Source organism: Vigna unguiculata, chromosome 9 (genome assembly GCF_037176805.1).
Source record: "Vigna unguiculata cultivar grain cowpea cultivar isolate G323 ecotype 2 chromosome 9, ASM3717680v1, whole genome shotgun sequence".
In the NCBI taxonomy this organism is placed as follows: Eukaryota; Viridiplantae; Streptophyta; class Magnoliopsida; order Fabales; family Fabaceae; genus Vigna; species Vigna unguiculata.
This window is the reverse complement of record NC_140800.1, coordinates 25,496,963-25,523,017: the sequence shown is the minus strand read 5'-3', so window position 1 is coordinate 25,523,017 and position 26,055 is coordinate 25,496,963. Positions and strand designations below refer to the sequence as shown.

Here is a 26,055-nt window from a genome sequence, read left to right as displayed (position 1 = left end):
CTCCACAAACCAAGATTGTTTCAACTATGACTCACCTTTCCCTTGCCGTGCACTGCGAACTACCTTTAATAAAGGATTCTAACACCAAGTATGGCTACCCCACGATTTCCAGAATAACAGTGCTCACTGTCGAGCCTCTATTTGTTTACAGTGAATCAAACCCTTTCTATTTCCTTTCTATTTCAGATTATTTAAACCCAATTCTCTTTTATTTTCAATTTTCTAGTTTTAATTCACTGATTAACAATTTCAAGCAACATCAGATGTAGGGATTTCACGATTCATACCCTTTATCGCATAACAAAAAAATAGAATGGGCAGAACATCGTATCAAAAATTTGAAGATTGAAGATTATGCGTACCTTGTTTAATGTCTGAGCTTTTTTGCTATCATGGTTCCCTTTGTACTTGATTCTGCATGTTGTTTATATTCCTTGTTGCACTGTTGTTTCTATCACTGCTCCATTCTTTTTTCTTCCCTGTTGCTTGTTCCGTGAACCAAAGTAGAAGAAGTTTTAGCTTTTGTTTCGTAAAAAGTAAAGTATTCCCCCCAATAGTAAAGTTTTTTAACAATTTATTATTTTTTTTTCTTTTTTATGTAACACTTATTTTTGAATATATATATATATATATGTATGTATATAATTTTATTTAACTTTATTATTTTATATATTTTTTATTATTATTATTGTTATTTTATATTTTTTTATTTTTAAAACAACATTATTTGCCCAGACAAAATTGGGTGTTTACAGAATAGATCACCAAGTTAGGATGCAAACAATACTGAATTGTACACTTTCAATCGATCAAACACAGAGTTAATCAATTGATTTTACTAAATAGATTTTGTTCTAGTATAATCAACCGATTGAAACAGGAAAACAATCAACTGAATTACTGGGAAATATCCAGAAATGCGAATTTATATTTTAAACCAGGAACAATACACAATAATGATCAAGATAGGTTCCAAATGATTATGTAAACATGCTCAATGCTGCAAATGCTATGAAAACATGCAAGAACAAGAAAAAGATTATTAAAGCACAAGTTCTTTAAACTTTAAAATGAAAATGCAAGAGAGAAAGGTTAGAGAAGAGAGGACACCACGAGATTTTTATACTGGTTCACTCAAACCTGAGCTACATCCAGTTTGTCAAGGCAACCTTAGCTTGACTCTGCACTATTTCAAAATTTTTACAAAGTATCCACCCTTACACTTCCAAAATATGCAAAAACACCATAAAAACTCTTGAATCACACAAGAATCACACCAGCAAAGCAAGAACCATCTTGTAGATCTGGAAAACCACCAGGCACACACACAAAGCTTGAGAAAGATCAAACCTCAATGGTAGCACAACCCATCCTACCACAAACCACTTTCTCCAAGCTTCAAACCAAGCCAAAAGCTCCAAGAATTGATCAAAGATCAATCTTCAACAGCTGCAACACGTATGATCATGAAGGAGAGAGTTTCCACAAGTTTCCAAAACAAATTCGTGCTCTAAAATGATCAACTTACCTCTCTTTCGAAAATCACAACTTTTATAGTCAAACTGTTACGAAATTCAACAGGTTGATTTTCAAATCAATCGGTTGATTTCACTTGACTTAAGTGAAAGCAGTCGATTAAAAACTAAATCAATTGATTGAATTTGTTGCAGTTTAAAACTACTACAGTCAACCTTTTAACCTGTTGAAAAACCATTCAACAGACTAAAAGAGACATTTTAACCTATTGAAAAACAATTCAACAGATTAAAATACACACCTAAGACAAAAAAACATCTAATTAATGCTATAAGGTCTACAACATGAATTACAAACTTAAAGTACACTTTCTAAATGATGTAACTACATGGAGAGCACATGTTCCAGCCTTGATCACCATGGATATCATCAAATCTCCTTTCATTCATCAATGTAGGCTTCATTTCAATGGTAATGGCTTCAAGATAGTTCAAAAAATCTTCATTCAATCTTCATCAAATCTTCAAGAAACAAACCACCTTAGCTTCTCATGTCAACATCTTCAAGGATTTTGATCCTGTAAAATAAAACAAAGTAAAACCTTAATATCAATAAAATAATTATTTAATAATACTTTAGAAATATGTAAAGATGAAATTATAGACATATTAATTAAAAAATTTAAATATTAATAATACAACTTATTTCATTTTGAGGGAACATTTGATCCACTAAATGATGGGCTTCCTAATAAATTAGTCATTTGGCATTTCATCTCTATTTCGATATCTTGCTTCATTTGATCACGTTGCGTTTTCATCTCTAATAATTTCTTGATCTTCAATTAATTGTCGTTGAGATTGCAATTCATTATGAAGTTGAATGTTAGTTTCCTCTTGATTTTGAATAATGCTATTCAACTTTTTAACTTCTAACTCTAGATCACTTGCTCCTTTTTGTGCATTTTCCACTTGATTTTGTACAATTTGTCTCTCTATATTTTTCTATGATTGATATAGTTCCAATACCTTAAAAATGATTTGGTGTTGTTCCTAATACAAATGAAAAATGTTTAACTAATGGTATAGGTGCTTTCGAAATCTCTTCCTCGTACACCTCACCCACATTTTTCAAATTATCCTGGACAATATAAAGAAACAATATTTAACATTTAAAATATTTTGTAATAGTAAAATAAAATTATTTTGAATATGATTATAACAAATAAAGAAACATTTGAAATATAAAGTAAACTCAATGGCCATGGTAACACAAAAAATTTCAACATATGAACAAAATCATAAAATAAGTTGATGTCTCTAAATATTCTTGCATCTACATATTTCAACTTAAAATTTGTACCCAATTCAAATATATATCCTTAAATTTTAAAACATTAACAAGAAAAAAAATAGGGTTAAATATTGTTTTGGTCCCTCAAGTTTTAGTGAATTTTGGAATTAGTCCCTCTTTGAAACTTGATACCAATTTAGTCCTTCATCTTTAGAAATGTGTGGATTTAGTCCATCTTATCAAATTTTGTTAAGTTTATTTGACATTGTAAATGCATTTTATGATAATATTTAAGTTAACATTGAAGCGAAACTGTGTCAAATGGTGTAAACAATTCAAATACTATCATGAAATGCGCTTCAAACATCAAATAAATTTAATAAAAATTGATAATAAGGACTAAATCCACACATTTCTAAAGATGAAGGACTAAATTGGTATCAAGTTTCGAAGAGGGACTAATTCCAAAATTTATTAAAATTTGAGGGACCAAAAACATATTTAACACAAAAAAATATAACTTGTATTTGTTAAAATATAAGCTAGAGTATCACTACAACAAATAAAAGATTAGCGAGGGAATAATCCCTAGCTAATCCCTTGCTAATTCCTCGCAAAATCATTCAGCGAGGGAATGACGAGGAAATACCGAGGATACTGAATCGTAGCTAAATTATAGGTAACTAAATCGCTAGGGAACTACTTCGTAGATAATCCTTGGCTAATCCCTAGCAAAATGCTTGTAGGAAATCTCTAGCTAATATTTAGCAAACTAGTTGTAGTAAATCCGTAGCTAATCTCTAGCAAAAAGGTTGTAGCTAGGGATTTGCTACATCTAGTTTGCTAAGGATTAGCTAGAGATTTGCTACAAGCACTTTGCTACGAATTAGCTAGGGATTAACCAAGGATTAGCTACGAAGTAGTTCCCTAGCGATTTAGCTACCTATAATTTAGCTACGATTCAATATCCTCGCTATTTCCTCACTATTTCCTAGCTGAATGATTTTGCAAGGAATTAGCAAGGGATTATTCCCTCGCTAATCTTTGAATTTGTTGTAGTGGATGTGCATGAAAGATCCTTATTTCATAATGTCAACACTTATTCCAGGTCCCAAAGCTCCTAGAATTACATTGATATGTATTTACAACCTTTGATCGATGAATTGAAAGAACTTTGGGATAATGGTGTAGAGACATATGACAAATCAATGAAAGAAACATTTCAATTACATGCCTATATTTTGTGGACTACTAATGATTTTCCTGCATATGAAAATCTATCAAGGTGGAGTACTAAAGGAAAATTTGTTTGTCCTTGTTATAAGAAGGATACATGGTCATTAAGTTTACCAAATGGAAAAAAAATTGTTATATAGGAAGTGGTTGACTTTTTCCACTAGGTCATTATTGGAGAAATGGTGAAAAAAGCTTTTGATAACACTAGAGAAAGTCGTCCATCTGCTACACAATTATCTGGAGATGATATAATTAAACAATATCAACAATTTTAGCAGGTTAGTATTATTGTATTTTTCTTAAAATCATTATTTCAAACTACTATTATTTTTCTATTATATTATCAAATTTCTCTTACTTAAAAATAAAATCAAAGTAAAATATATTTTTTAAACAATAATTATTTAAATATTATTACTATTAGATAATTTTATTAAATGACATATTTTGAATATATAAACTAATATAATATGTAATATATTATCAATTTTTTCTTATTTTCGAGCTAACATGTAGAGCTTTTCCTGAAAACTACAAAAAATGGTATTTCCATGGTGAAGGATCAAGTGTAAGCGAACCTTTGGCTACTACAAGTGTAGATATGGTTGAAGATATTTTAGAATCTCGAAATCCAATGGAAGATATGTTGACTGATGTTAATGATTTTAACGAGGCTATTGAAGATGATGATGTGCAAAATAATATGGTATGAATTTTGCTTCATCTAGTGGAACTTCTCCAAATTCAAATGACAAGTTTGTGAGGATAGAATATGAGCTTGCAACTATGAAAATCCAAATGCAGCATTGCTTTCCTACATTGCTTCTAAAGAAGATATGTAAGACTCGAAGAATTTAATTAATTAAATAAATAAATAATTACTAAATGCGGGTAGTAGAAGCCTTTATGGCATTAAATTTTGATTGGTATGATGTGGAAAATTACTAGCTCAGATAGTTGAGAGTACTTTGATTATGTGAAAGGACTTGGGTTCGAGTTCTATGTGTGTTATTTAATTATTATTATTTTAATAATATGTTTGAGCATGTGGAACGATGACATAATGATTGAATTGTATTAGTTAACAAGAAACATAAATTGACTTGATGGTTTAGCATGGATTTGGAATTGGTATGGTTGTGGGTTCAAGCCTTGGAGAACCCAAACTAAACTTTATTTTTGCTATTTTTGGTTTTGGCTTGAATTTGAAGGGTTAACGGAAACCCCAACAGACATGGCCCCTAATTAGGGGTAAGAGTAGAGCTGTCAAAACGGGTAACTCGGCCCGACATGGTTCAACCCACCACGGGTTGATGATTTAGTGAGCCAACCCAACCCGACTCATTTTTTAGCAAGCCAAAAAAATTCGAACCCGACCTGGCCCACCACGGGTTGGCAGGTCGGGTTAAACGGGTTGGCTCACAAGTTCACTTAATTAAAAAAAATACAATTATTTATCTGTTGGCTAAAAAAAAAGCCTAACATGACCCAAATGTAAAACCCAACTTAATAAAAAAACTCTTGTGTACCATTTTATTTGCGGGTTGGTGAGCCAACCGGCTCACCACGGGTTCAACCCGGATGAGTCGGGTTCTAGATGAGCCGGGTCAAAAATCAACCCGTATTGAAATTTGTAAAAAAATTCACTACAAGAAAAAATATTTTTAACAGAGGTTTATTTTTACATTACCCAGGGTTAAAACCTCTACTAAGTTCTTTACCCGAGGTTTCGATTTCCCCTGCTAAACAATCCCTGGAGAATGTGTTAGCCGGGGTTTTTACGAACCCCAGGAAGCATCAATCAATAACAGAGGTTTTTTATCCTCTTGTATTTAACATAGGTTTTAAAACCTCAGTTAAGTTTTGTGGGTTTAAAACCCCCGGTTAATTATCATGAATTTTGAAACCTTCGTAAAATATCATGGATTTTGAAACCTCCATAAAATACTATGGATTTTAGAACCTCCATAAAATAACATAGGTTTCAAAACCCCCATAAAATACCATGGGTTTCAAAACCCCCTAAAATACCTTGGACTTCAAAACCTCCGTAAAATACTATAGGTTTCAAAACCTCCATAAAGTACCATAGATTTTTAAATTATTATTATTATATTTTTTTACTCATTTATCATTTATGTATTCATATATATATTTTTTCAATCACAATTATTTACATTTATTTTATTTTTTTAATCTATATTTAATGAAATTATACATAAATAGATATAAACTCATATACAAAATGTATTCATAGTATAACAAACTATAACAATTCATATATATACTAAATGTATATATCAAAGTATAACAAATATACAAATTCAAATTCAAGTACAATATTAGTCAGCAAAAACTATCATGAAGTATTGCAATGGTTCTCAAAACATAAAATGATTCAACTAACTTCCACATTATATTATATTCTTCAACTATCACATATGATTTTCCTCATGTCCAGAACTTGTTGTATTAGTTGGCACACTTCCTTGATTAGAAACCTACAATATAAATGTGAATCATAATTACAAATGTAAACTCTGAAAAATAAAAGAAGTTATGCAGTCTTAAACATTACTAGTGCAGGATTGAACATAGTCAACTCAGGAGGCAATTAACTTTGATAATTTTGAGAAAAGAAGTTCATGATTGCATCAAGTCTTTTGTCACGTTCTTCATTTCTTTTATTTTGTTCATCTAATTGTGACTTTAATGCAGTGACATATATTAGAACATAATCTATTATTAAAATTGAAAAAAACACATAAACATTATAAAACACTCAATCTATCAACAAAAAAATATATTACATTTCTTACTCCTACTTATAGAAAATAATCCAAAACAACACAACAACAACATTAATAGTGTCCAATAATATTCAACTTTCACGGCACAGCCAAATCTCAAGACACCAAAAGATCAAATGCAACATATCAAATGTCAAGCCATTCATTCATGCACAAGAATATTCATTACATTATTGATTAGATTTAAGAGATAAAATGTGATTACCACTGAAGGCAGAGGACATCTTGGTTGTCCTTTGAATCAACCGTGAAATGCATTGACTTCAAATGAAACAATTACATGTAGATGGTGCTCTCCTGCATGCACCCTTAGGATTCTGATTCAATAAAAGGATACATGTCAAAATCATAGCAATACTCAAGGATTTTCTTGTGCACTTTTTAAAACCCAAATTCCAAAGAATCTAGAATCCTCCATTCAAAACCAATTATCCAAAGACAGTAAACAAATAATCCATAGATTTCCAACGTTGATTTCAGAATCCAAAAGCTGAACAACTATTATTTTATTGTTGTGGTTTAATTCAAGGCCCATACAAGCTTTTGAGATTGTTTTTCATACATCCTTCAACACTTTATGGTTTCTTTTAACCATTTAGAAATATCCTTTACACCTTTAATTGTATAAAAGTCAAGATCACCATCAGAAATACATCTTGAAAAGATAATAGCAATAAAAGTGAAATATGAGTCTAGAAGCAAAGCTCTGTAATGGAATATCAATAAGCCACTAAAACAATCTTACTAACTTCATCACTAACCAAATCTTTTTCTCATGCATACATAATTTAGAAACAACATAATAACAACCTAAAACTTATAGCATTTATAACTAGCAGAAAATAGCTAGCTCTCTAACGGAAAATAAATTCTGAGTAGGGCATGAAAGAAAAAAAGATTTACAAAAGAAATCCCTTTTACAACAGGGTAAATAGACATCCTATAGACAGAGCGGACACATGTTCAGCGAAAAATCTACCACAATTAACAATAAGCAAAGCAAATAAAATAGCTTTTTTCCTTGAAAGGTGTATAACACTTATATTCCAACCCTTAAGAAAGTGTATAATAAAACCTTCAAACTAAATCTTACTTTAGACAATAGCTCCTGACTCTCGAGAGGTTGTTTGCTTAAACTTTGTGGTAATATAACTATAAGCAACTTTGGTTTCTCTGCCCTTATCAGTGTCAACTTTAGATATAATTTCCCTGATTGTGGCCTTGTCACCCATACCATTCTCCTTCATAGTTATTTCCAGTTCATCTCTTGTGATATAACTGTGATGGAATCAAACAAAGAAACCAGGGTACATGTGTCATTTATCTTCGAATTCTAAATAGAGACATTCATTCATTAATTAATGAAATGATTGGTAATGAATGTGCTATTTGGTTTAGCAAGAAATAGGATTTATGGTATATGATCTTCTTCATGTCTAAAATCTGAATCCAATAATCCAAAGATTAATATGGAAAACAAGAACTTCAAAAACCAAAGAACTGAGGCTGAGAATGCATACTAAGGAAAAAGATTACTTCCATAATGTGACAGATTGAAGAACAAATTCGAATTCATAATAGATGGACTTACCCGCTTCCATCTTTATCAAAATATTGGAAAGCCCCATAAAGATTCTCGTTTCTCTCCAACATGTATCTGTGCATTGAAAAGTTGCTCCAATTTTTTAGCTTCCTAGCATAGAAGATACAAAAAAAAACAAGTTCAGCAGCACTCTGACTTTTCTAAATGAAGAAAAGTTATAAAAAGAATAAAATATAAATCATAAACAATTAAACATACGAGATAAGTTCTATTTTGTAAACAAAGGTTTCATTACGATGGAAGACAAAAATATAATTGAAAGAAGGGATCTCAAAACTGAAGAAATCGAAGCTGAAAAGCCAAAAAGAAAGGGGTTCATAACATGAAACATGCAATGCATGTAACATCCCATTTAATAGCCTTTCACTACTAAATAACATATCATATCATGATAACCCAAATCAGATAGTAAGAGAGGAGGTTTAACTATAAGTATACCAATACAGTCATCCAAAAATTTAACTATACCCAACTAGTTATATTACAACTAATACTAGTAAAAAGGGTTTAACAAAACGCCAAAGTCTAACAGAACATGAGGTAGCAACTACTACTAGATAACTACAACCACAGATCAACTCCTATCACGGAGAGGAGTATCTTTGCCTGCATTGGTGTCTGCTCACACCGAAAAGGCGATCATAGCAAAAGAAAAGGAAAACACAGAGGAAACAAACATAGGCAAAAAAGGGTAAGCTAACTTAATTGAAAGAAATCATGCAGTTTGATAATAAGCATAATCAGAACTCATCACATCCATCATAACTAATTAGGCTCTCATGATACAGTATAATACCCATAACTTTAGACTCAATATCCGGATTATGTAAGGAACATTGGAGCTCTTGGTGGCTTGCACATGTAACGGTTCCCAAACTCTGTAGAGTATGGACACATGGGGCTATCACCCGACCGCTCACAGGGTAAGTCCCCTTCGCGTCTAAGACTTGATCAAGTCTAGAGACTAGGACCTCCTGCTACTCCTCACGACATAATCCATTCTACTCTATCTGAGCGTGAATGATTATTGGAGTTTCAGGATACCAACCAATTTAGGAGTCCTCATGTTCTTACATACAATAACTTAACCTCTAGAATTTCCCTTGAATTCTAGTGCTCCCATACCTCCCGATAATCTGTTTTCATTCAATTCTACTATAGATTCTACTAATCACAAGAATTCAAGCATATTACAACAGACATCACAATATTTTATTCATGATAACTTTCAATAATTTAAAACAGAGGAAAAACCAAAATTCTGCAGAAGAACTCGCTCAAGCTAGAGGATCTTGCCTGGGCGGGAGGGTCATCCTCGCTTAGGCGGGTCACTCTCGCCTGAGCGAGACTCAAACAGTGAGTAACTCTAAAATTGGGCGAGTTCTCGCCTAGGCTAGACTGTTTCGCCTACACGAGAGTGCCTCTCTCGCTCAAGCGAACCCAGCTCGCCTAGGCGAGACCTTGTACAGTTCCAGGGGGTGAATTCCTGGCATTTTCGCTCAGGCGAGAGCTACTCGCCTAGGCGAAAATACCAGGTTCCCAATCTGTTTCAACATGCAACAACACCAGATTCTTGCACAAATCACTCATATATTCAATCATACCGATCAAACATTCACTCAGTCCTAAATCATGAACTTTCAACCCATTAGAAAGACTTCTATGTGAAAATTAGAGAAAATTGGCTAGCTTCCCTTACCTTATGAAATCTCCAAGAAGCAAAGCGTTTCCAACAAAGGAACCCCTCAATCACACAACCTACGAAGCTGGAAAGTATAAATTTAGAGTGAGAATAGGACTTCATTTAGGACTTTAAAGAAGGAGATGCTCCATTGTTCGAATTTGCGGAGATAAGAGAAAGACTTGAAGTGAACTTACAAGAATGGGAGGGGAGAACAACTTGAGTGAGAAATTCAGTTCCAGATTCAGTGTTGCTGGCTGCAACAAGAAGAGAGGGTGGATCAGAATGAGAATTTGCAGTTTTCTGGTTGGAGAGGATTGGAAAATTCTGAAGGTGGATGCAGAGAGTGAGCATTTAGGAGAGCATAGCTTTTGTGTGTAGGCAGTGGAGAGAAGAGAAAGGGAAATAAAAGGGGTTTCACAATGCATGTAGATGAGTACTTCTCTTTTTGCACCTCAATCATAACGCAAGAATTTTAATACAAATGGAAATGAAGACAAGTATAAGAGGCACAAAAAATACAAAGTCTTTAAGAACTTTAGTTTAGTCCTTTAATTTAGGTTGAAAAATAAAACCATTCAGCACAACCTGCTTTCTTTCCTCTTTTTGGATGAGCTTAGACCTTGTCTTGCTAGACACAACCTACTTTCTTTCCATTGGATCTACATCAAAGCATGTGCAAGCAGTGTGTAAATAGACATATGGTAGAAATAAAAATGAAATGTCAGCATAATTGTGATTAGGAAAATAATAAAGAGAAACAACTGATTTTTTGTCCAATTATATGTTGTCACCATTCGAAACAGTTGTCTAATTATATAATCAGTTACCTAAAATCATATTAGTTGGATTAAATCGTGATTCTAAATGATATCTAGCTTTTGCTATCTCTTTCTCATCCTGCAAAACCGTAAAAATATTTGTCTTTCAATCTTATTGTAGATTCTATAAGAGATTACATTAAATTATAGCCTTAATAATCTTATTGGAGTACCTTTTCTTCAGCCATTGCTTCTTGTCTTGCCTTGCGTGTAGCATTCAAACTCATTATCTTTTCTTTCACAACTTGCATTGTTTCTAATATTTTGAGGCCTTCTATTTCACATATTATCTAACTTGATTTTTCTTTTGCTGGCCAGTTTTACACTAAGATATTACTAACTAGTTTTAGTTTTTAATTCTGATTTTTAGTTTTGATTTGGTTTCTTATTTTTCAGGCACTTATTATAAATTAATAAAGCTACGTTGGTTCTACATTTCTTTCTTTACCTACTTAGTTTTTATTTTTTAGCTTTACCTTATTATTTGTCCTATTAGTTTGATAATCATAGGTAGTGTTCTAGAATTTAGCTTTACTTAGTAGTTGTATTCTTACTCTTCGCATGTAGAAATAGTTGATTAGGATTTTAATTCTCTATTTTCAGTTTTGGCTTTAAATCTGTTTGTTATACTAAGCTTTCATAGGTTTGAGTAGTAGAAATTTTAGTAAGGTGCTATTTTGTGAATTTAATTTTCTCTTGAGCGTTCATGAATTGATTTAGACTTGCGTAGATATGGATATAATATTTTATAAACCATTCACTACAAAAAAATTACTATTTAGTGGGAGTTAATTTTTGGAGGTTATAAAAACCCTCCACAAAACAATAATATTTAAAATGGTTGTGTTAAGTTGTCTAAGTGTTAAGATTAGTGGGGATTTTAATTATTTTTTGAAAAGTTTTATAACCTCCGTAGATTTCTACACCTTTAACTCTCCTAATTTTTTTAACCTTTCCTTCCAGAGTTTTACATTCTCGCTCTACTCAAGGGTTTCCACACATTTCCAAACCCACATTCTCGTTTTTGTTCAGAATGCTCTGTCAAGCTCGATTTGAATTCATCAAATCAGCATTCATCTTCTCATCTCCGTCCAAGGTTTTACACTCACTCTCCTAAATTTTTTCCTAAATATCCAAACACTAGCATTTTCGTTTTTGTTCAGAAAGGTCCGTCATCAAATTGGCGTTTTGAAAGCTCGTTCTAGAAGTTCGATTTGGATCCATCAAACCGATATTCATCTTCGTCCTCGCTCATCTGCCAGTGCTCGTCATCTCCGTCATCGCTCATCGGCCAGTGGTCGTCGTCAATGCTTGTTGGCCGTTGCTCGTCTCTCAGTGATCGTCTCTTAGTGAGTGTGGGTTTGACCCTAATTTTTTAACCCTCTTTGATATGCAGAGAGATGTTTGCTCTAGTCCTTTCATTTGGCCTTCTCCTCACTGCATTAAGAAGCAGAAAGGCTAGGTCATGGCGCTATGGTTGTGGTAAGTGTTTGTCACAATGTCATAGATAAATTATAATTCCAAAACCTTAAATTTTTAGGTGAAAACTGTGACATCTGAAACATATAATTTGTTACAGTAGCAGACTATTTATCTCTTTCTTTCTGGGATGAGATTGGGGAGAGTGACAATGATAGAGACAACATGCTTCTTCAACTGGAGCAAGAATGCTTGGATATTTATCACAGGAGAGTTAAGGAGACGAGGAAGCACAAGGCTGACATATATTAATGGGTGGCAGATGCTGAAGCTCAAGCAACTAATATTGTTTCTTCCCTTAGGGAATCTACAATGCTCCCACGAGTAGGTTTGGTTACGTTGCTAGTTCATTTTCTGTCGTTGTAACTTGTAATTTATATTAATGGGTGGCAGATGCTTATTAGTTGTGATGTGAACAAGAACTAGAATGTGCTATATGATGTCTTCTATTATCTTTTATGAACACTGGAAATTGAAAATGTAACCTTGGCATAAATTGAAGATCAAATATTTGGCTCTCCCATGTTGTGGAGATAGGAAGAGTATGCAGTCTTAACTCTTAATAATGGCTATACTAGAGGAGGATAGGTGTTCCTGTTTGTATATTAATTTTTCGAAGTGAATTTCCACAAATATGTTCTATTTTTCTAAATTTTTTCTAAAATTAAGTTTCATTAAATTTTGAACGCTATGTTTACTGGAGTCATTAAATATTCAATAGTTGATTATTTCTTCTCATTTTTTTACTTTTTATTGCCATTTCTGATTGTTATTTACAAGATCTTGTGTTTCCCTCTTTAGAGTTAGCGTCACACTATTGAATTGACAAAGTACTTGTTCGACTAATTTTCTGCATTCGATAGGGAAAAGGATCCTTGAAGCAGCAATTAGCTGCCATTAAACTTGTCTTAGAGGATTTGAGGTCAAAGAAGGATGAAAGAATAAAGGAATTTTTAGAGATAAAGTCCCAAATTTCTCAGATATGTGATGAAATAGCAGGTTGTGGACAGTACACAAGTGTCACAGACTCAGATGTAAATCAAAGTGATCTGACATCAAAGAAATTGGGGGAACTCAAGTCGCATCTACAGGAGCTTCAGAATGAAAAGGTTTTACCAAATTCATAATACAGATAAATAGTGTTGATAGTTCCAGATAAGAGGAGTTGTTAAAGTCAAGCCTCATGGTCCCATCACTAAGTTCCCTCTCACTTTCTCTTTATCTCTTTCTTTCTTTTACAATCACTTTTTCATTTGGTTGTTTAGAACAAGTTGTTGAGGTTAATATTGATGTGATATTACTATGATTCTAAGTCAGTAAAATGTTAAAGACACTTCTACTGTTAGTGCAGAATAAAATGCTTCTTTGAGAGATTGTGGTTACCTAGATGTCTTGGTAAATGAGAGTGATAGTATGAGAATTGAAGTTTACATAGTTAAGATAAGGGTAATATATTTCTTGCATGTTCTGCACCAACATTCCTTGTATTTGGAATGGAGACCAGGTCATGGTAAGTTCTAAATTTATTTATGTTGCTGCTTAGGTAATATATAAGGGTTATATCAATCATTAGTTTTTTCATTATTTCCTATGCTATTGGTGTTATATTTAATAAGTAGTTACTCTTCTTCTCCGACCCTCTTTTTTATGTAGCCTCTTAGAATTTTCTTGTCTTATCTCCAATTCAGAAATAGTCACCAGATTTGAAGAAACACAAGTGCATCAGGGTAGATTTCTCTCCTAAGGGTTAAAAGAGTGAGTAAGTATCTCAATGCTTCCCAAACTAAATTCCACCTTTATTCCTACCTCTGCTTTGTCTGATGCTCCTCATAATTGTAGATAACATGTGGAATGATGGCTTCTCAATTTTAGGCTTTTCTTGATGCTACTGAGTGTCTCTATAAAACACAAAAGCTTGCCGGCAAACCTGCTGGAATTATCTCCCGCACTCGATACCAAGGTGGTCAAGAAGAGACTACAATGTAATAACACCCTCTTTCTGATCGTAATTTCTTATAATTCCCAATTCCTTGATTTGAATGAAAGAGTTTATTTTCTTAAATTTTCAGTACATTATTTACTGATTGTGATGGTATCATCCCTCTAGTTCACCGTGGAATGGTATTTGTTCCATTTGGAATAAGATTTACATACAACCATGAGTTTGAAAATATGGAGGAAGTCAAAAGGTGGAAGTCCTTATGGTTCACGAGCATGGCTATTACTTGTATACTTTGTGTGTTTGACGCAAAGAAAGCTAATAGATTTGAAGTAATCACTTCCTCCAGGTCAGTAATAGAATCTGTAGTTTAATTGAATAATTGTTCTTCTAAAGGCATTTTTTTTTTTCTGCAGGGAAGACCTTAATATGGGTTAATATGGAATTGGTCAAAAAAACATATTTAATTCAAATCTCTAAATAAAGTTCAACTTTGTAAGAGTTTTTTTTTTCAAAATTCTTTGGATTAGTTAAATGAAATTAAAGGAGTGTTTATTTTAATTTGGATTTTAAATTTAAAATATAAAGGGGTTGGTCTTTAACTTATTTTATTAGGTCTTCAACAAATTTTTATTTTTATATATTCTCAGACATGTGAGATGTTATATTTTCTAATCCTATTACAACTTCCCTTTACCTTTTTTTCTTAAATATTTATAAAAGTATCAAACTTAACCGATTACATTATAGGAAAATGAATAAATAGTAATCAATTTTAGGAAAAACCAAATTTAGTTATTATAATGATTAATTTATAAACTAAATATTATTAATATATGAAATAGTTTTTATTATAAACAAAAAAATTATAATTAATTTATAAATTGGTAATTAAATTAGTCTCTAATAATAGTTACTAAAATTTAGGTTATTAAAAAAATTATTGTATAAATTGATCATTAATTAGAGATCAATTTAGATACTAAATTTTTTGGTAGTCAAAATATTAATAACTAATTTACAAATCAATTATAAATTTTTATACATATCAATGATTTATAGTTTATAAATTTGTATTTAAATTAGTCATTATAATAATTAATTACTTTTTATCTCTAAAATTGGTAATTATTTTAAAATTTTCTTATAGTGTATTTTTTTTAAGAAAAAAGGAATTATATTTTTCTTAGAATGTGATTCCTGAAAATTTAACTTCTGAGACAATTATATATATATATATATATATATATATATATATATATATATATATATATATATATAGAATGTGATTGATATACAACATCAAATCATATACAAAAGCTTAATTATTAATTCCTTATAATTTTAACCATTAATTTGACATTTTCTTTTCTGTCTTGAAGTTAATATTTTGTCTTGAAACTATAATTGAGTTATGCTTCTTCAGCTTTATTATTCTAACTTATAGAAAAAGTTTATTCTTGTTTTCATTCATTATTTGTCTTCTAACTTGTATGGTTTACCTTTGTTAGGTGCTTAAGCATTGATGCAAGTTTTGCTTGGTGGTTTTGATTTTTTTCTTTTTTATTCAAGTTGGTTAACAGTGAATATTTACTATTCTGTTTTATAAAGGTTACGTGCAATCGTAAATTTTGAATAGTTCATTTGGACTGTGTTGAAGTGCTTTATTTTGTGACTAATGATTTGGTATATTTTACTATCATAATTTGCTTATATAGAGATTTTTCTTAATGTAGCGAAACTGAAAGATATGAGCAATTTTGTCATGGGCCGCTTTGGGATGATTGTGGACAACTTTAAAGTTGTCAAAGATCCAAACATTAGTTCTTATTCTATCTCATTCCAACATTAATTTGTGTACAGAAAAGTCATAGCATCAATGATGTTTGAAACTTTTTTAACTCTATTTGCTAATATTTGGTTAGGTCTCGGTTTCATTAATTCCATAACTTTCATTTTCTTGGTTGGGGTTTTCTTGTCATTATGGTTGGGTGCATCTGTCCTGGGCCTTGGGGAGTGGTTTATCAAGCGAATGCCACTTGTTCATCTTATTGATTGGAAAAGAATAGGTTCTTTCTATATGTGTCCTTTTCTTCATTTTATCTCTAATTTCTATTTCCCATTTCTAACTTTTTCTTCAAACAGTGACGTCGTCCACATGGTTAGCTATGCACTTCTCTTCGTAAATGCCAACGATAGAAGAAGGTAATTTTCCTATCCTTTTTCATTTCACCACTATTAATTATTTTTGTATATTCATGCTATTTGATTTGAAATGGTGTGTAGGTGGACACCGGATGCAGTTGTATTTGATTCTCACCCGCGCATGGAACTCCCAGCTATTTGATTTTTGTGTATATTTTTTTCAACATTAAGTATTTTCTTTTTTAATATTTATATTGTAATTGTTAACACTATCAAATCATCAATAAAATTAATTTTAGTTCATTTTTGTGTACTTTTTGAATTTATATATTTTATTTATTTTTCATTATAAAAATAATTTTATTAAATTAATAAATTATAAATGCTGGTGTGTAATTGTAAATAAAGGAGGTTTGAAACCTCCACAAAATAATAGTCACCAATAAAAGAGGTTAAAACCCTCCACAAAACAACCTCCGCAATATAACTTGGAACTATTTTTCCTTTCTTTAATTTTGGGCTACCTTTCATTCTATAAAAAGGCAAGCCATTTCTTTGTAATGTTTAACTTTGATAATTTAGTGAAATTGTAGCTTGTGCATTCTTGTCTTAGTTCACTTCTCATTGAGAGATTCAACCTAGGGTTTCATCTACCTGGTTTCCGAACTCTACCGAAGGAGCTTGGTGACTTTACAAGGGGGAGACACCTCTATTTATAACCTAAGGTGTCACCAAATTTGAGATGCAGGAGCCTAAAAACTCTAACTTTACTAGCTTGGAGAGCAAGGCAAAAATCCTTTCCAATAGGTGAAGGACATGTTGTCACTCAAGGAGGTGGGACATTGATGGAATACCATCTAACCATGGCCAAGAACTTTCAAGAAGAGTTGGAGTCATTTCTGCAAGGTGAAGCAAGACTCTATCTATTAGGCCATTTTGTAGTATCTCTAGTAGATTAAGAATATTTAGACCATGTATTAAAGGTCATGTGGTGTAGGATTCTTTTAAGCATTGTATTAAGGGCCAAGTAGTATAGGGTTTATGAATAATCTTGCTTAAGTTGTAGGACAATGTTTGTGCCTAGCTTAAGCTAATCTTAGGTGATTAATTTGGTAACCCTAGCCTGGTGGATAAACATGGTGGTCACATGGCAAGATCTTCGAGGATAGTTTTCTTACAATGGTAGTGGCTAGTGGAGAACTTTTGCTAAATTGGCTTTCTACATGCCACTCTAGGAGTGGAGAGTTTTTCTAAAAGTTAGAGTGCCACATGTCATGCTCTCCTTCACAAAGATGGGATTTTTGGGGTTTGTTGCAAGGTAGCATTTTTAGGGTTTTTGGTATACTTTAGAGACACCTTACTCTATAGAGGTGTCTCCCTCCATGTATTTTCACCTATGAATTGAGTAATTTTATTCTGCCAAAATTGTGCCATACTACTCATTTAGGTCACCAAAAGGCTAGAGCATCCCATGTGGTCTCCTCTAGCCACCCTTCTCTTGAGTTGGCCCAACCTCTCTTGAGAATACACTAAACACCACTATAGCCTCTTCCCTTGTTGCTTCCTTGAGTCATATAGCTTGGAGGAGGAGCCACCATGTCACCACCCCAAACATCATAAAATTGAGACACCATCACCCTTTTTCATTGCTTCCACACCACCATCTTCCTTAAAGCTCTCTAAATTTGTAGACGCAAACCACTAAAAACTCTAACTTGGCTAGCTTGCGAACTAAGGCAAAAATCCTCTCCAATAGGATAAGGACATGTGGCAACTCAAGGAGGTGGGAAATCTTGTCAATTCCTAGAGTGCCATGTGGCCACTCAAGAAGGTGGAAAAATCATTTCCATTCCTAGGGTACCATGTGGCCACTACGGAAAAACTCTCCAATGAGAGCATGACACATGACCACTCTTTCCTAAAGGAGACAAGTCTCTTCTTTGCTTTCCAACCTACAACATATGCGCATATTGACTTTGTAAAGTCAATGGAAAATGCGCTCAAACTCATGGGCTTTTCTAAGGCCAAAAATTCTATGCTACTTGGCCAATTATACAAGGCCCAAAAGATATTCTACATACTACAAGAAAAGTAACTATAGTGATACTAATATTCATGACTAAAAATTATAAATATATCACTAATATCATCTTGTGACAATTATTAAGATGTCACTGGTAGTTTTGTCATTACTGTACTTTTGACAATAATCTTAACTGTTACTAAAACCAAATTTTATTCTGACAAAAAAGTAATTATCATTAAGAATTTTATGTAATAATGACAATAATAAAATATCACTAATATATAAGATAATAGTGATACATTTATTGTTACTAGAATATTATATGTAATAATGATATTAATTAAATATCACAAATATAAAAGAGAATGAAAATAAATTGGTTGTCGCTGTTATTAATTTTAATTATTATTATATTGTAGGACTTTATGTGACAATTATTTTTAATTATTAATAGTTTATCATTTATCATTATTATTACAAATTACAATAATATGTAGTTATCTTACAATGTAATTATAAATAGATAAATCAATTATAATAAAAACAAATTATCGATTAATATAAATATCAATTAAAATAAAATAACATAAAATGTAAATATAACGTATAGACAAATCAATTAAAATAAAATCAAAATATTGATTAAAATAAATATCAATTAAAATAAAACAACATAAAAATGTAAATACAAAATATTCATTACATTTAAAATGACAAACTAAAAGGTTCAACAATAAATCCAAATAATATGTGAAATGAGACCTAAATGTAATGTTGAACAATTAAATTAAATAGGTACTTAAAAATAACAATAAATGTAGTGTCTTTTGTTAATTTTGAAATGGTTGAAAAGCCAAGAAGGGGGGGAGTTGAATTGGCTAGTTAAAAATTTAGGCTTTCTTTGCAAGCTAAAAACCACCTTTAATTGAATCAAATAGATCACCAAGTTAGGATGCAAACAATATTGAACTGTACACTTTCCATCGATCAAAAACAGAGTTAATCGATTGATTTTACTAAACAGATTATGTTCTGGTATAATCAACCGATTGAAACAGGAAAATAATCGACTGAAATACTGGGAAAAATGTAGAAATGCGAATTTGAAATTTAAATCAAGAACAATGAACAAGAATGATCAAGATAGGTTCCAAATGATTATGTAAACATGCCCAATGTTGCAAATGCTATGCAAAACATGTAAGAACATGAAAAAGATTATTAAAGCACAAGTTCTTTAAACTTTAAAATGAAAATGCGAGAAAGGTTTGAGAAGAGAGGACACCACGAGATTTTTATACTGGTTCACTCAAACCAGAGCTACATCCAATTTGTCAAAGCAACCTTAGCTTGACTTTGCACTATTTCAAAGTATCCACCCTTACACTTCCAAAATATGTAAAAACACCACAAAAGACTCTTGAATCACACAAGAATCACACCAACGCAGCAAGAACCCTCTTGCAGACCTGGAAAACCACCAGGTACACACACAAAGCTTGAGAAATATCAAACCTCAATGGTAGCACATCCCATCCTACCACAAACCACTTTCTCCAAGCTTCAAACCAAGCCAAAAGCTCCAAGAATTGATCCAAGATCAATCTTCAACAACTGCAACACGTACGATCACGAAGGAGAGAGTTTCCACAAGTTTCCAGAACAAATGTGTGCTCTATAATGATCAACTTACCTCTCTTTCAAAAATCACAGCTTTTATAGTCAAACTGTTACGAAATTCAACAGGTTGATTTTCAAATCAATCGGTTTATTTCACTTGACTTAAGTAAATCAGTCGATTAAAAACTAAATCAACTGATTGAAATTGTTGTAATTTAAGACTATTGTAGCCAACCTTTTAACTTGTTGAAAAACCATTCAACAGACTAAAAGAGACATTTTAACTTGTTGAAAAACCATTTAACCGATTAAAATACACACCTAAGACCAAAAACATCTAATTAATGCTATAAGGTCTACAACATGAATTACAAACTTAAAGTACACTTTCTAAATGATGTAACTATATGAAGAGCACACATTCCAGCCTTGATCACCATGGATATCATCAAATCTCCTTTCATTCATCAATGTAGACTTCATTTCAATGGTAATGGCTTCAAGATAGTTCAAAAGAGCTTTATTCAATCTTCATCAAATCTTCAAGATGCAAACGACCTTGGCTTCTCATGTCAACAATCTCCCCCTGATTTGATGAAGCCAACCTCTATTTCCTTTCATCTATTTTCTTCTATCTTCCATTGCAAAATGCTTCCATTTGTTGGATACCAATTGATGAAGTGATACCTTAGCTTGAAGCTTGTGAACCTGAAAAACATTTTACAGTAGCAATACAGACAAGCTAGCAAGTATACAAATATGATCATGCTCCCCCTATCAATAATACTGGAAGGGAATACAACCAACAAAAATTGAAAACAGAGAACAAATGCATAAAGCTGATACAATCAGCCGACTGAAATGAAAAACAACCAACTGAAATAGACAGAACTCAAACTGAAAAATCACAAACACAAGGATGCAATGCATGATCCTAAACAACCACCACACTCAGTCATCCTGAGGATCATTTCTGGTCTGGAATGAGTGGAGCATATCATGGATATCATGAATTTGGCCATCCAATGCATTGAACCTCTCATTGCAATAGTTATGATATTCATGTTGGGACACATTGAGCTCATGCAGCTGGTTCAACACCATCCTCTTAAATAAAATGTGAGTACACAGGGCCTCTATCGTCTGGAGGGTTATAGGGAATCAAGTCCATGGGTCCAACAGTTGGTTCTTCCTCTTGATTTACACCACTTGGACCAGCTTCATGGTCATGTGCACCACCAACAACAGCTCCAGCAGTTGTCCATCCATTTCCCACCTTGAGAAAGCCCATTTTGTGCAGATTTTGGTTGGAGGTATGATTCAATAGTCCATTTGACTCCTCTAGCTCATCCTCTACATCAATTCCAAAGTATTCAATGAATTTAGACATCAAAACCACATATGGCAACCTAAAATCTGTGAGCCTCTTGGCCTTGAGCATGTGATCACGAAACATATAGATCCAATCCACTTGGATGTTGTTTTGAATGTAGTACATGAGTATCAAATCTCCCTCATTCAATGTTGAATGGTTGCTACCATGTGGAACTATGATTTTTGTGACTATCATAGCAAGAAGCCTTTGATCCACCTTGAGACCACCAACATGGAAGTGTTTGATTTCAGCAGCAGGATTCCTCAAGCATTGGCCATAGTATTACATCTTGTTGAATTCTAGAACAGCCCCAGTTTCACCTTTCCTAACTTGCACACCCCTTGATTTGAGTCCAACCACATCTTTCCAAGCTCTTTTGTTGATCTCCATTTGAACACCCTTGATGCTGGACAGCAGGACATCATTTTTGAACTCTAAGTTGGTGAAAGACACTTTCACCAAGTCTGGATAGATTTTCCCTGAAAGTTCAAGGAAGGACTTCAACTTTTGATGCTTTAGTTGTTGGAATAAGCTCTCAAAGCCTTCAGCCCTTAGCCAAGAGAACCTCAACACCTTAGGAATGCTAATCTGCTTCCTATTCATCTCAATGAGGAACACTTGAATGTTATCCTCATGATCCTCAAACCATGCTTCAATTCTTCCATGGCTTTCATGATTTGGAGACCTTGGGGTATGAGGAGTGGAATGCTCATCATCAGATTGGATAGCTCTTTGGAAACGACGAGGCATGATGAATGTTGGTATGGCTGTTTCTAAGAGATGTATGATGCAAATGCAACAATACATGTGCAATATTTATAATTGAACCAGCTGATTTTCAGAAACAATTGATTAAATGGTGCAGATTTTTCTAATTAATTCATTTTAGGTTACCCAAATCAATTTAATGCAGTCCAAAACAGTATCTCATGCATTCATGATGTTTTCAATGTGTTTTTATGAGTGAATAAATCAGTTCAGATCATGTCAGCTGCATGCACATTGGAATTGTACACTAGAATGCTTTTTGGTCAAACAAATCAATAAAAGTAACACATGGCTGATGAAATGGGCAGTTAAGAGTAGATAGTACCTAACAAAAAGATGTTTTCTTTGGCTAAGTCAGCTTAACAATTCAATTCATGAGTAAATGCACAGTTTATGTAAAATCAACACGTTAAAAAATAGAATCAATCGATTAAAACAACATCAAAGCATCAAAGGTTAAAAACAGAATCTGGTTAAGTGAAATTAGCTTACTGATTTTGAAAATCAATCGATTGAAAATCGTAAAATTGAACTTTATTTTTCCAGATTTAGTTTTAATGAAATCAACATACTGAATTGTGAAAAAATAGATTAAAAATCATAGCAGATCAATTTTTCAGCATTCAGTGGCAGTTTAAGTGAAATAAACATGTTGAAATATAGAATCAATAGGTTGACAGATCATGTTTTTGCAAACAGAGGCAGATTTAAGTGAAATCAACACGTTGAAATGCAAAATCAACAGGTTGAATATGACAGTTTTCAACTTTTGCATACAGCAGCAGATATTTATGAAACCAATGCATGAATACATAAGATTAACATGCTACAAGCATATCAGACCACATTCTTGATGTCTAATATGCCTAGTTCAGTTCTTAGCTTGTTAAAATTATCTCTAGCCAATGGTTTTGTAAACAAATCCGCCAATTGATTTTCAGTTTTAAGAAATTTGATTTCACAATCTCCCTTTTGAACATGATCACGAATGAAATGATGCCTAATCTCTATATGCTTGGTTTTAGAATGTTGTATTGGATTCTTGGTTAAGTTGATTGCACTAGTATTATCACAATACAAAGGTACCTTGCTTAGCCTTACACCATAGTCCAAAAGTTGATGTTTTAACCATATGATTTGTGCACAGCCATGTCCAGTAGCAATATATTTAGCTTCAGTTGTAGAGAGTGCCACACATGCTTACTTTTTGCTATTCCATGAGATTAGACTTGATCCAAGCAAATGGCAAGTACCACTTTTGCTTTTCCTATCCAATTTGCACCCTGCATAGTCCGAATCTGAAAAGCCACTAAGAATTATGTTAGACTCACATGGATACCATAAACCAACATTGGTTGTTCCTTTGAGGTACTTTAGAATCCTTTTTGCAGCCTTAAAGTGTGATTCCTTTGGATTTGTTTGAAACCTAGCACATAAGCATACTCCAAACTGAATATATGGCCTACTTGTTGTAAGATAGAGTAAAGACCCAATCAACCCTCTATATTTGGTTGAATCCACTGGTTGGCCAGCCTCATCTTCATCCATAAGATAATTTGTTGCAATTGAAGTGGCAACTTCCTTGCAATCCTCCATTTTAAACTTTTTCAACAAGTCAAAACAGTATTTTGATTGGTTTAACAATGTTCCATGCTTGAGTTGCTTGACTTGCAGCCCTAAAAAGTAGGTAAGCTCACCCATCATGGACATTTCAAATTCTCCCTACATAGCTACAACAAACTCTTCACATAATGTGTTATTATTTGAACCAAAGATGATATCATCAACACACACTTGAACAAGTATAACATCATTTTCATGTTTTCTAATGAAGAGTGTTTTATCCACTACACCTCTAACAGAACTTTTTGATAAGAGAAAATTTCTTAGCCTTTCATACAATTGTCTTGGTGCTTGTTTCAAACCATATAAGGCCTTTTTCAATTTGAAATCATGGTTAAGATAAAGATGATCCTCAAATCCAGGAGGTTGTGATACATACACTTCTTCATTTAGGAAACCATTCAAGAATGCACTTTTCACATCCATTTGATGCAATTTAAAGTTACACATGCAAGCATATGCTAAGAGTAATCTCATAGCTTCTAGCCTAGCTACAGGTGCATAAGTTTCATCAAAATCAATGCCTTCTTCTTGATTATAACCTTTAGCAACTAGTCTAGCTTTGTTTCTTACAATATTACCATATTCATCCATTTTGTTTCTAAAAACCCATTTAGTTCCAATTATATTCATATCATCAGTTTTAGGCACTAGAAACCACACATAATTTCTTGTGAATTGATTGAGTTCATCTTGCATAGCCACAATCCAATTACTATCACTCAAAGCATCATTCACATTCTTAGGTTCAATTTGAGATACAAAAGCAACATGTTCACAAAATACAATCTTACGTCTAGTAGATACTCCCTGTTTGATGTCACCTATGATGTTGTCCTTAGATAAACCTTTAGGCTGGATCCAATCCTTTGGCAAGTTGTTGTCTGCAGCTTTTTCAGTCGACTATTTTTCCTTTTCAGCCGATTGATTTCCTGCAGCAATAGACTTTTCTGCAACAGAAATATGTTTCTGCAGTAGATCTTCTTCATCTGCATTCTTTGGCACTTGATCTTGCAAATTTGGGTTAGTTTCATCAAATACAACATGCATAGACTCTTCAACAGTCATCAATCTTTTATTATAGACTCTATATGCATGACTTTGTGTAGCATAGCCTAGAAAAACACCTTCATCCGCTTTTGCATCAAATTTGCCAAGACTTTCTTTGTCATTATTTAAGATGAAGCACTTACATCCAAATACTTTTAGGTGACTTAAAACAGGCCTTCTCCCTTTGAAAAGCTCATAGGGGGTTTTCTTCAAAATTGGCCTAATCAACACTCTATTTAAAACACAGCAAGCAATGTTGACTGCATCAGCCCAAAAATACTTACGTAGTGAGTTTTCATTCAATATAGTCTAGCTAGTTCCTTAAGTGACCTGTTTTTCCTTTCAACAACACCATTTTGTTGTGGGGTTCTTGGTGCAAAAAAATTATGGTTAATGCCATGCTTTTCACAAAAGTGTTCAAAATTTTCATTTTGGAATTCCCCACCATGGTCACTTCGAATAGACACTATCTTGGAAATCTTTTCATTTTCAAGCATCTTGGCAAGTCTTTTAAAGGCATGAAAAATGTCATTTTTGGCAGCTAAGAACAAAGTCCATGTGTACCTAGAGAAATCATCAATAGTGACTAATGCATAAAGATTGCCACCAAGACTCATGGTTCGAGATGGACCAAATAGATCCATGTGAAGCATCTCTAAAGGTCTTTTAGTTGAAAAAACATTTTTGGATTTAAAAGAGACCTTAGTTTGTTTTCCTTTTTGACATGCTTCACACACTCTATCCTTCTCAAACTTGAGTTTTAGTAGTCCTTCAACCAGTTGTTTTCTATTCACCTGATTGAAATGCTGCATGTGTATGTGACAAAGTCTTCTATGCCATAACCAAGTATCATCCTCTTTTGTAAGCAAACAATGGATGCTAAATGATGCATGATGCAGGTCAAGTAGATATATATTATTGACTCTTTTGCCTATCAAAACAATACTACCATGTGCATCATATATCAAACAACTATTTGGTTCAAACATGACTTTAAAGCCTTTATCACATAGTTGACTTATACTTATCAAATTGTGTTTGAGTCCTTCTACCAGCAGCACATTCTTGATGTTGAAAGAGGATTCATTGCCTCTGACTCCATTTCCAAGG

General features: G+C 32.8%; 1 protein-coding gene across 14 annotated transcripts; it reads left to right on the top strand.

Moving 5' to 3' along the window:
* Positions 1-11,803: 11,803 nt before the first annotated feature.
* Positions 11,804-16,786, top strand: LOC114172939 (uncharacterized). 14 transcript variants are annotated; one of them, XM_085667034.1, is made up of 8 exons: positions 11,804-12,016; positions 12,084-12,402; positions 12,500-12,723; positions 13,263-14,158; positions 14,239-14,381; positions 14,507-14,687; positions 16,484-16,543; positions 16,625-16,786. In XM_085667034.1, exons 5-8 carry the CDS (start codon positions 14,282-14,284, stop codon positions 16,683-16,685), a joined length of 402 nt encoding a protein of 133 aa, XP_085523160.1. In that variant the 5' UTR covers positions 11,804-12,016; positions 12,084-12,402; positions 12,500-12,723; positions 13,263-14,158; positions 14,239-14,281; the 3' UTR covers positions 16,686-16,786. The 14 variants fall into 14 exon arrangements, 7 of the variants coding, with proteins under 7 accessions (XP_085523160.1, XP_085523164.1, XP_085523161.1 ...); XR_014984663.1 differs by adding an exon at positions 16,264-16,407 and having other exon boundaries at positions 11,863-12,402; XR_014984666.1 differs by having other exon boundaries at positions 11,865-12,402; positions 13,263-13,508; positions 14,088-14,158; ... (1 more) ...; positions 14,469-14,687; positions 16,264-16,543.
* The last annotated feature ends 9,269 nt before the right edge of the window (positions 16,787-26,055 follow it).

Bases quoted from the DNA above. Each gene is read 5' to 3' on its own strand.
- LOC114172939 (XM_085667034.1), top strand. From the start codon at position 14,282: ATGCTACTGAGTGTCTCTATAAAACACAAAAGCTTGCCGGCAAACCTG. The intron at 14,382-14,506 runs GTAATAACACCC...TCATCCCTCTAG, and splicing joins GGTCAAGAAGAGACTACAAT to TTCACCGTGGAATGGTATTT. The intron at 14,688-16,483 runs GTCAGTAATAGA...TTCTTCAAACAG, and splicing joins GAAGTAATCACTTCCTCCAG to TGACGTCGTCCACATGGTTA.